This window comes from Oncorhynchus keta, chromosome 23 (assembly GCF_023373465.1).
Source record: "Oncorhynchus keta strain PuntledgeMale-10-30-2019 chromosome 23, Oket_V2, whole genome shotgun sequence".
Taxonomy (NCBI): domain Eukaryota; kingdom Metazoa; phylum Chordata; class Actinopteri; order Salmoniformes; family Salmonidae; genus Oncorhynchus; species Oncorhynchus keta.
The window spans coordinates 47,238,465-47,250,621 of NC_068443.1; the positions used below are offsets into that span (position 1 = coordinate 47,238,465).

At 40.7% G+C, this 12,157-nt stretch overlaps 1 protein-coding gene across 3 annotated transcripts in view; it reads left to right on the forward strand.

The window, feature by feature from the left end:
- efr3a (EFR3 homolog A (S. cerevisiae)) overlaps positions 1-12,157 on the forward strand; it is a 237,755-nt gene that overhangs the window by 149,137 nt on the left and 76,461 nt on the right. For all 3 annotated transcript variants that reach the window (XM_052477338.1, XM_052477339.1, XM_052477340.1), the window contains exons 10-11: positions 1,173-1,308; positions 7,204-7,374. In XM_052477338.1, the coding sequence (XP_052333298.1) occupies positions 1,173-1,308; positions 7,204-7,374 (307 nt within the window). The remainder of the gene's footprint in view (positions 1-1,172; positions 1,309-7,203; positions 7,375-12,157) is intronic.

Sequence of the window (12,157 nt, forward strand, 5' to 3'; positions counted from 1 at the left end):
AGTGAAAGAGTATGTCTGTTCATCCATCCACCTGTCCGTTCACTCAATAGCAGGAGAGAAACATCCCAACACCTTTGGAGAAGAACATCTCTGAGTGAAAGAATGTCTGTTCGTCCATCTCTGAGTGAAAGAGTATGTCTGTTCGTCCATCCACCTGTCTGTTCACTCAATAGCAGGAGAGAACATCCCAACACCTTTGTCTCTGAGTGAAAGAGTATGTCTGTTCGTCCATCCACCTGTCTGTTCACTCAATAGCAGGAGAGAACATCTCTGAGTGAAAGAGTATGTCTGTTCGTCCATCCACCTGTCTGTTCACTCAATAGCAGGAGAGAACATCTCTAAGTGAAAGAGTATGTCTGTTCGTCCATCCACCTGTCTGTTCACTCAATAGCAGGAGAGAACATCTCTGAGTGAAAGAGTATGTCTGTTCGTCCATCCACCTGTCTGTTCACTCAATAGCAGGAGAGAACATCTCTGAGTGAAAGAGTATGTCTGTTCGTCCATCCACCTGTCTGTTCACTCAATAGCAGGAGAGAACATCTCTGAGTGAAAGAGTATGTCTGTTCGTCCATCCACCTGTCTGTTCACTCAATAGCAGGAGAGAACATCTCTGAGTGAAAGAGTATGTCTGTTCGTCCATCCACCTGTCTGTTCACTCAATAGCAGGAGAGAACATCCCAACACCTTTGTCTCTGAGTGAAAGAGTATGTCTGTTCGTCCATCCTCCTGTCTGTTCACTCAATAGCAGGAGAGAACATCCCAACACCTTTGTCTCTGAGTGAAAGAGTATGTCTGTTCGTCCATCCACCTGTCCGTTTTCGGATGTTGTGGGGACATTGACTGTTGCTGATTGTTTTAGTGTTTGGAAACAAGGAAATAAAAAAGGACAAATTAAGTACACGTGTTCATAAAGGTAAATGTACATTGTGTTGAACTCAACAGATTAGACCGACTGTTTCCCCAAACCTCCCAAATCCCACCCGTGCCATTGTGCCCTTGAGCAAGACATGAACCTATAAATTTGCTCCAGGGGTGCTGCAGTAGCTAACCCTAGTTTCCAAACTGTGTGTGTGTGTGTGTGTGTGTGTGTGTGTGTGTGCGTGCATCGACCTTAAAGTATTTTTTATCTTCACCTCCCTCCCCCTTTCATTCTCTCCCACTGTCTTTCCCAGGCCCAACACTCCCACCACGTCATTCAGCAGGTCCTGGGCCACCTGGACACGCACAACAAGAACACCCCTCGCATGAGGGCCGGCATCGTGCAGGTCCTTCTCGAGACGGTCGCCATAGCAGCCAAAGGCTCCGTCGGTGAGTTGGCTTGGGAAGTGCCTCTAGTGACTCAACAGACTGCGTCCCAAATGGCACCCTATTCCATTTGCAACATTTGTGCACTATATAGGGTACTGGATGTCATTTGGGACACATGCATGATGCGGTCTGTCAGATGAGTCAAAGGTACATAAGCTCTATGGATGGATAGGTAGATTGGTTTAAAGATGGACAGGATATTAACTGATTATAATCACCTGAGGATCTGTTGACATGACAGATTGATGGCTCAGGGTGAAATTTTCATCTAGATCAGCCTTTCTCAAACCCAGTTCTGCGGAGGAATTCCTTCAGGTCCGCGGCATATTCCTCATGACAAACTCCTACTGATTGCGCATGATTTGTCTCAATCCACTGAAGACGCCTCTTAGTTCATAGAACCGCGGTTATGTGAGTAACCTCCGATCTCCGCTTACCGGTCGGGACAAACCGAGCAGTTTCTGACTCCTTCCTACAGATTTGGCTCTAACTTTATTATGACCCCATTCCTGAAAGCTACGACTCCCATGGTCATGTCTTCTGTTCCCCTCCAAGCCGTTCAAGGCACGTTAGAAGGGACTGTGGGAATATCATTTGAATGCAATGCAGGATCTTTTCTACACACACACACACACACACACACACACACACACACACACACACACACACACAATTAGTACCTGATGAACTTTACCTGAACTTCCCGATACCTTTCTAATGCATTTCAGCTACGACAAAACAGGCTCCTTCAAATTGAAATTTGGCCTACCGGATTTGAAGTATCTTTGTCTGTTATTTATGTGTTGTAATAATGACAGCAAGGGCAAATTCTAAAGTTTCATTATAATATATATATATTTTTACATATTTGTTTCTGATTAAGATCACTGTATTGGTCAATTGCACACAATGTCCAACTGAAATTAGACTACCGCTTTCAACCCAAAAGACATGTACAGGTTTTAGAGAGGTTTGGGGGTTTGCCACACTGGGTGCCCGGCGAGCTGCTGTTGTGGGGGTTAAGTGCTCAAGGGCACAACAGCAGGCAGAATTTGATACCAGCAACCTTCCAGTTGCCAGCTGACTTCCCGACAAATGTTTTTATTCCGTCAGACCCTGGGATTCGAACTGGCAACCCTCCCGTTGCTGGCTCGCCTCTCTAATGTCTCGGCTGCCTGCCACCCCCAGCTGATCCTAGAATAAAATAGCTTGATGGTCCATGTTGTTACTATCTTAAACAATTCTATATGTTAGGAGATAGCATAGGCAAAACACCTACAAAAATGGGTGTTTTTAATTTAAAAAATGCAATTGTCAATCATTTTTGGCCAAGAGCCCTCAGAAGAAGAATGGATACCCATTCATTTAAGGTGCTTCAAAGCTATTTACTTTCATTCTTTATATAATTTATCTTTGTTTCATAGTATAGTTTAGTTAGTTTCATAGTGTACTTTATTTTAGTTCACTTTATTCAAATCATTTTTCAATGCAGCTAGCCACTCCTTTTGGCTCCTTTCTCAACCATACCATTTTTGAATTCCTTATCAATCCACTTGGATTTAACTGTTTTTAGTCATGTTCTTAATCAGTGCTCGCTTATTAGTAACGGGAATGCCTTGGCACGAAAACGTTTGAGAAACGCTAATCTAGATGTAGGCAATGGATGAGTCTATGGGTAGATGGATGCATAGGAAATTATTTGACAATGATTATTTTGTTGATGGTGACAACTGCTTGGTTAAGCTGTCGACTCGCAACTTTTCTGTTGTGACAGTATGTAGCTTTATTGTCAGTATGATAGCTACAAGCTAGCCATTTAAGTTTTTGGGGTAATGCTATTGTAATGATGGGAGACAAAATACTGTCAATAAATCCTTGATTTAATAGTAGATGTTCAGTTTGGAGAGGAAGACTAGAAGGAAGGAGGAAGATACTTTGATCACATGTTTATTTAAACCCAATGATTTTGGCCCTCTTTTTCCCTCCCAATAAACCGCTCTCTCGACAGGACTGACCCGTTCCAACAAACATACATATGACAGTGCATACACTGTTGACCCAAACTCCCAAACCTTATCCCCACCAAATCTCTGGTTAGGTATGTTCAGTGCTGCAGGGAGCTCCATAGCTGGAGGTAGAAGGGGGCCCCTAACCACAGATCTATGATCATCCTAACCTTGACCATCATTTTTATTTTTATCTGGCCCTGGACCAGTGGTTATGGGCAACTTCGATGAACACCATATCCTAACCAAACTTCAACCCATCCAAGCTATATTTTGGACAAACACTTTTTAAATTCCATAGATACAGTATAACATACGGTGTGTGCTCTGGTTTGGTTTGGTCTTAAAGCCACACGTTGTACCTTTTTCAAGTTTGGTCACTGCTGTCGTTTGTAAATGGGGTGGGTCTTGGTAGATCGAACTGCGCCTCTTAGTTCAAATAACTGTGTGGCCACATCATCTGTTTACTGAATATTTGACTGGAATTGAATGTGACCCATTTTGTCTTTACCTGAATTGGTGTAAGTTTGGATTTGGTGTCTCTAGTACTGTGTAAATGGTGTAAATTACTCCCTCCACCCCTGTGCTAAACTGTGTATCACTTATATGGTACTTTGTAGTTTTCCCTGTTGTGATTCTTTCTGTGATATATTGGGGGGTGCAGTGACATTAGTAGTGTCAAAAATGTAATGCTTGTAGTCCTTTCTATACACTTTTGGTTTTATAATATGAGAAAATAATAATTTAGCTTATTCCACTAAAACAAACTGAGCATGCTTTACTTGTAATCATTATCCAGTCCTGTGTGGCCCAGTTAGGAGGAGCATGGCACAAGCAATGCCAAGGTTGTGGGTTTAGTTCCTGCAGGGATCACATAGACTGACTATACCAAACAGTAGGAACATCTTCCAAATATTAAGTTGCATCCCCCTGTTGCCCTCAGAACAGGGATGCTGGCCCATGTTGACTACAATGCTTCCCACAGTTGTCACGTTGGCTGGATGTCCTTCGGTTGGTAGACCATTCTTGATACACATGGGAAACTGTTGAATGTGAAAAACCCAGAAGCGTGGCATTTCTTGACACAAATCGGTGCACCTGGCACCTACTACCATACCCCGTTCAAAGGCACTTCAATAGTTTGTCTTACCCATTCCCCCTCTGAATGGCACACATACACAATCTATGTCTCAAAGCTTAAAAATCCTACTATAACCGGGCTCCTCCTCTTCATCTAGACTGATTTGAAGTGGATTTTAACAGGTGACCTCAATAAGGGATCATAGCTTTCACCTGGTCGGTCAGCCATGGAAAGAGCAGGTGTTCTTAATGTTTTGTATACTCAGTGTAAGTGTGCACTCACTGTACTGTAAGTCACTTTGTAAAAAAGTGTGTGCTAAATGGCATATAATAATATAGACACATATCCCCATTTTAAAATGAGTTTACCATCTAAAGAGACACGAGGGAGTCTTTTTGATTTTGAGACCAAATTAGAGGTATAACACCCAATGGCCTGATGAATCAGGGGAGGCGTACCAGTCCAAGGATGCAACTAGTTGCGTGCTCTGACTTAGGGTCACAACTCAGCCAAGTTGGTTTGCTTTTCTATGGAAAATGCTAAATCCGACATGCTCAAATTCTGTCAGTAAGACTTAGTTGCTGTTGCCAAGGGTTAATCTGACTTGAATGAAAACGACAGCCAGCACTTGCAAATAAAGTGTATATTTGAGTTATTGACATAAGCAGTCAGTCTGATGGCTGAGTATGATAAAAAAAAATTAAATACTTCATTTGCTGGTCATTTTTCAGTCAAGTTGTCTGTCTATGGATCATAAGGATTAGGACCATTGTGCTTCTTGACACAAAAAAATGTTGAAATGTCAAGACTGGTCCACGTCCCACATCATCTTGTGATATGCCTCGACCCTAAATAAATGGGAAATAGCACAGTCTAATTTCCTATTTCATGGGGTCTTTTATACACTGGTGATGTTTGTAATGTATGTACAGTATTAGGATATGTTAGCCTGGTGGAACCAGCTTGATACTGCGTTCAGCATTCTAATTTACTTGGTAAATGGTGAAGGTAGCCATCAGGCTGGTGACAGTACCAGTCAAAGGGTTGGACATTCAAGGATTTTTCTTTATTTACACTATTTTCTACATTGTAGAATAATAGTGAAGGCATCAACACTATGAAAAAACACAAATGGAATCATGTAGTAACCAAATAAAGTGTTAAACAAATCAAAATGTATTTTATATTTGAGATTGTTAAAAGTAGCCAAAAGTAGTTTGTTAAAAGTAGCCACTCTTTGCTTTGATGACAGCTTTGCACGCGCTTCGCATTCTCTCAACCAGCTTCACCTTGGACGGTTTTTCCAACAGTCTGGATGGAGTTCCCACACGTACAGAGCACTTGTGGGCTGCTTTTCCTTCACTCTGCAGTCCAACTCATCCCAAACCATCTCAATTGGGTTGTGGTCGGGTGATTGTGGAGGCCAGGTCATCTGATGCAGCACTCCATCACTCTCCTTCTTGGTCAAATAGCCCTTACACAGCCTGAAGGTGTGTTTTTGGGTCCTTGTCCTGTTGAAAAACAAATGATAGTCCCACTAAGCGCAAATCAGATGGGATGGCATATCGCAGCAGAATTCTGTCGTAGCCATGCTGGTTAAGTGTGCCTTGAATTCTAAATAAATCACAGACAGTGTCACCAGCAAAGCACCCCCACACCTCCTCCTCCATGCTTCACGGTGGGAACCACACATGCGGAGATCATCCGTTCACCTACTCTGTGTGTCACAAAGACACGGCGGTTGGAACCAACAGTCTCAAATGTGTGGTTTCTTAGCAGCAATTCGACCATGAAGGCCTGATTTCTGTTACTTGAACTCTGTGAAGTATTTTTTGGGTCTGCAATCTGAGGTGCAGTTAACTCTAATGAAACGTATCCTAATATAATAGAAGTAACTCTGGGTCTTCCTTTTCTGTGGCGGTCCTCATGAGAGCCAGTTTCATCATATCTCTTGATTGTTTTTGCGATTGCACTTGAAGAAACTTTCAGCGTTTTAGAAATTTTCCGGATTGACTGACCTTCATGTCTTAAAGTAATGATGGACTGTCGTTTCTCTTTGCTTATTTGATCTGTTCTTGCCATAATATGGACTTAGCCAGATTTGGTAACAGACCATATTCTCTATACCCCTACCTTGTCACAACACAAATTATTGTCTCAAATGCATAAAGTAGGAAAGAAATTCCACCAATTAACTTTTAACAAGGCACACCTGTTTATTGAAATCCATTCCAGGTGACTACCTCATGAAGCTGGTTGAGAGAATGCTAAGAGTGTGCAAAGCTGTCAAGGCAAAGGGTGGCTACTTTGAAAAATATCAAATATATTTTGATTTGTTTAACATGTTTTTGGTTACTACTTGATTCTATGTGTGCCATTTCATAGTGTTGATGTCTTCACTATTATTCTACAATGTAGAAAATAGTCCAAATAAAGAAAAACCTTTGAATGAGTAGGTGTGTCCAAACTTTTGACTGGTACTATATATATATATATTACTGTACTATGGTGGAGTATATACCCTGGTGATGTTTTATTGTATTGTGCTAGAACACGGAGTGTAGTATTCCTTGGTGATTGTATAGTTTTAAAAGCTTTTATATGTGATAATAGAATCCAATAGTCTTTGGTGACCAGATGGTGTGTTGATCGCAATCCCTAACTGCGTGTGTGTGCCTCTGTGTGTGCTTGCTTGTGTGTTTGTGTGTCTGCGTGTTTGTGTGTCTGCGTGTTTGTGTGTCTGCGAGTCTTTGTGTGTGTGCTTGCCTGTGTGTTTCTGTGTGCTTGTGTGTGTATGTGTATCATCAGGCCCTACGGTACTGGAGGTGTTCAACACCCTGCTCAAGCACCTGCGGATGAGTGTGGACTTTGAGCTGGGTGAGAACTCCAGACGGAACTCTGGCGCCAGTGTGTCCTCGTCCGGACGGGTCAAGGAGAGCGAGGAGCGCATTGTCCAGAACGCCATCATCCAGACAATCGGTTAGTTGCCCTAACATGCCTGTTGCATTTGTTTTTTTGGTTCCCCATTAGCTGTTAATCATGACAGCTACTCTTCCTAGGGTCCACACAAAACATTAATATGCCCATTTTAATATTTTTATTTAACTTTTATTTCACATTTATTTTTGTATTTATTTTATTTAACTAGGCAAGTCAGTTAAGAACACATTTTTATTTTAAATGACGGCCAAAACCTAACGACGCTGGGCCAATTGTGCGCCGCCCTATAAGACTCCCAATCACGGCCGGTTGTGATACAGCCTGGAATCAAACCAGGGTCTGTAGTGATGCCTCTTGCACTGAGATGCAGTGCCTTAGACCGCTGTGCCACTCAGGAGCAGCGGTCTAAGGTCTTTCATGGCATGCCAAATTTCAAGTATCTGATTTAACACGTTTCCTGTTGCGTCATGCTGGTGGCAGAGTCAGGATTTTGCTGAAGCAGTATGAGCCCATGGCCCCATTCTGACTGGTGTTAATCGTACAGGCTGGTGGCTGTGGTGTAATGATGTGGGGAATTTTTTCCTAGCACATGTTCGGTCCCTTGATACCGAGTGAGCAACATCGATGCCCCAAATAATTCAGGCTATTCTGAGGGGCCGAACTCGGTACGAGATTGGTGTACGTGATTAACTGGCCACTGAGTGTATATTTCAAATAAGACTATCAGTTTCATTAGTTTATGTTACTGTTACTTCAAAATTCAAAATGTTCAATCAATTTTATTTGTGGAGTGCCTTTGTTACAACTATAAAACAGAAAGCATACAGTGCCTTCAGAAAGTATTCACACCCCTTGACTTTTGTTGTGTTACAAAATGGATTTGGTCATTTTTTTGTCAACAATCTACACAAAATATTCTGCTGAAGTGTAAGAAATGTTTTAAACTTTTTTTTTTTTAAGTCGAAAAATATTTTAAATATTCAATCCCCTGAGTGAATATATTTTAGAATCCCCTTTGGCAGAGATTACAGCTGTGAGTCTTTTGGGGTAAAGGCGTCCACATGCTTCCCTCCCGAAACAACATTTTTTGACGTTTTGGTCTTCGGCACGGGTGTTTTCAGCTGTTCGTGCTTTATACGTCTTTTTCTTGAGGCAAGTTGAAATCGGTAGCCAAAGTCTATGCCCCTTCGTTGGTGAATGGTCAACCGTAGGGATTCTTCGATGAAGTGTTTGTTGTCATTCAGCGAGATAAGACTCGTTTTCATGCACATTTTTTCACTTGAGAAATACTGCACCAAACAAATTAGAATTTGCGTGACTAACATCTCCTCTGCAAAAACATCTAAATGATTGACAGAGTTATCTTAGATTATTTCTGACTATTCCGGATAAGATGTCTCAAGATAGACAAACAGTACTATTGCCATTTTTCAAGCAAAGGTCTTTTAAGGGTGTATGCGAGCACACTCGTTCGGTTTGACAAGGCGAACCGAAGCATGCTGGTGCCTTCAGTCACAAAGAGCTTTCCACAACTGGATTGTGCAAAATTTGCCCATTTATAATTTTTTTTGATTATTCAAGCTCTGTCAAATTGTTTGTTGTTCTTTGCTAGAGAACTATCTTCAGGTCATAGATTTTCAAGTAGATTTAAGTCAAAACTGTAACTCGGCCACTCAGGAACATTCACTGCTTTCTTGGTAAGCAACTCCAGTGTAGATTTGGCCTTGTGTTTTAGGTTATTGTCCTGCTGAAAGGTGAACTAATCTCCCAGTGTCTGGTGGAAAGCAGACAACCAGGTTTTCCTCTTGGATTTTGCCTGTGCTTAGCTCTATTCTGACTTTTTTTATCCTGAAAAACTCCCCAGTCCTTAATGATTACAAGCATAACCATAACATGATGCAGCAAACACCATGCTTGACAATATGGAGAGTGGTACTCAGTAATGTATTGGATTGGATTTTCCCCAAACATAACATTTTGTATTCAGGACAAAAAGTGAATTGCTTTGCCACATTTCTGGCAGTATTACTTTAGTGCCTCGCTGCAATCAAGGATGCTTGTTTTGGAATATTTTCATTCTGTAAAGGCGTTTTTTCACTCTGTCAATTAGGTTAGTACTGTGGAGTAACTACAATGGTGTTTATCCATCTTCAGTTATTTCCCATCACAGCCATTGAACTTTGTAACTGTTTTAAAGTCACCATTGGCCTCACGTTGAAATCCCTGAGTGCTTTCCTTCCTCTCCGGCTATTGAGTTAGGAAAGACGCCCGTATCTTCATAGTGACTGGGTGTATTCAACATGTAATTTAACTACAGCATAATCAAAGAGATTCAATGTCAGATTTTTTTTTTTAGTAGGCGCTCTTTGCATTGGAAAACCCGTGGCTGAATCTGTTGTAAATTCACTGCTCAACTGAGGGACCTTACAGATCATTTTATGTGTCAGAGATGAGGTAGTCATTGAAACTTATTATGTGACTTGTTAAGCACATTTTTACTCCTGAACTTATTTAGGCTTGCCATAAACAAAGGGGTTTAATACTTCGACTCAAGACGTTTCAGCTTTTCATTTTAATAAATTTGTTTAAAATAGTTACTCTTTTACATGACGGGGCATTGGGTGTAGGCCAGTGACAAAAATATCTACATTTATTCCATTTTAAATTCAGGCTGCAACACAATTTTGGGGGGCAAAGTTAAGGGGTTTGAATACTTTCTGAAGGCACCGTATGTGTTGGAAAACTGTAACAACGACAAAATAAAAATACCCCAACCACCAAGACACACGGTTAGCAACACATGATGAAAACATCAGTAGCCTAAACATCACTATAAGCACCAAGTGTGCTTTATAAATAGTGAAAATTGTCGCGAAAGCAATAATGGCATTATAATGAATATAAGTGTTTATGACAGCAGTCAAAAATGGTCCATTTTTGTCAGCTTGTGCTTACATGTTTTTTTTTTCGCTTAGGTCTCGGAGGTGTAGGTTCAGGCTGATGCTCAGAATCAGAAGAATAATCATCAGAGATGTCATGATTCATTTCTTCCGTCTGAGTCGTTTTCATTCAGATTTTGTAGCAACGCTAACGCAGCATGTGCGTTCATTCGTCTTGGTCTTCTTGCCATTGTAAATAATGCACGCTCTCACTGTGTACTCCAAGTAGGCCTGAGCAGACTGATAAGACTCCTTGGATTTCGGTGGACTGATATAGGGTACATACCGTTTTGGGATTAGAATTAGAATAGATTAATACAATAGAATGGCCCACCTTGTTCTCGGGTGATTATCAACCGGGCATGGCACCTTCAACTATTGGGAGAAGGAGGGGTAACGGGGAAAATCATTAAAAAAAGGACATGCCCTCCTAAAACTGGATTTAACTTCAGTTCTTTTTGTGATATTAAGACACACACACACACACACACACAAACAATCTGATCTTACTTTAACTTCACCCACAGGCTCCCCTCGTTCAACCACAGCCCAATGGAAACGGCAAGCCAAATCTGACCGAACCCCCAAAATGCCAGCACAATGCATGACTTACTGTGTTCCAGTCAAAACAAAACAGCAAGACAGTTCTTCTTTCAGGGTTAACATCTGGTTTTTCCTTCACATTTTGTCATCAAAAGTATTAAATGAGTGGCTATGAGGAAAACAAAATACCCGTACAGGCCCCTTATGTCCACACCTTGTCTAGTTTCTTCTCCAACTACCACTAACAACGACAGTGTGTGCTATAAACGGAAAAGTCAAGGACAGCGGGGGGGAATGTCTATGGCAGAGTAATAATATATATTTTTTTATTCATGAGCAGTCCAAATTACTGATTTATGCACTTCTAGTGTTAAAGCCACAGTCTGCAATATTTCCAGTTTTTCTATGGTCAATTGGTAATATCTATATAATAATATGCTAAGCCTTGTAAACTGAGGGAGGATCTCCACCTAAAAAATTTAACAGCTTTTCTTCCTTTTAGACTCAAAAGAAGCTCGTCGTCCTCTTACAGTCTTTATCCCGCTCTGTTTTGTATTATACAGTGCTGTCAAACTGTATATATATTTTTTAATCAAGTTAATCGCTGGATTTGCTGTGATAAATTGTGATTAACGCACATTCAGATGTAATTAAACTAATTTAAAGGGCAATTCCATGATTTTTCAACCTCATTATCATAATCTCCCGCACAATACCAGTGTTTACATTTTGTAGAAAAAAATATAGTTAAGTACTACCAAAGACATTAATAAATAGTGATTATCAAACATTATGAGATTCACAGTGACGTGGGAAGCATGAAACTCGTTGCAGGTTTTCCTACTTTTAATCCTACCCTGTAATGCCACAGAGAATTCATTTCTAACCACAGATTTTTAAAACGCACCATTTTCACTTACGTAGACCCTGGTATGGTGCTGGAGATAATGAATATTGGTTGAAAAGTGGAAGAATTACCCTTTTTTTATTTTTTTCATACAAAAAAATCTTCCAAGAATATTGGCGTCCTGATTTTGTCCAAAGTAATGGTTAGCAAAACAAGACATTTGATCAAACACACTTTAGCTGTATATATATGATGTATTTTAGACATTTTCAGTGCATTTTAACCTCTTGAGTATAGGGGGCAGTATTTTGATGTTTGGATGAAAAAACGTACCCAAATGAAACTGCCTATTTCTCAGGCCCAGAATCTAGAATATGCATGTAATTGTCAGATTAGGATAGAAAACACTCTAAAATTTCCAAAACTGTCAGAATATTGTCTGTGACTGTGAAAGAACGGATATTGCAAGCGAAAACCTGAGGAAAATCCAACC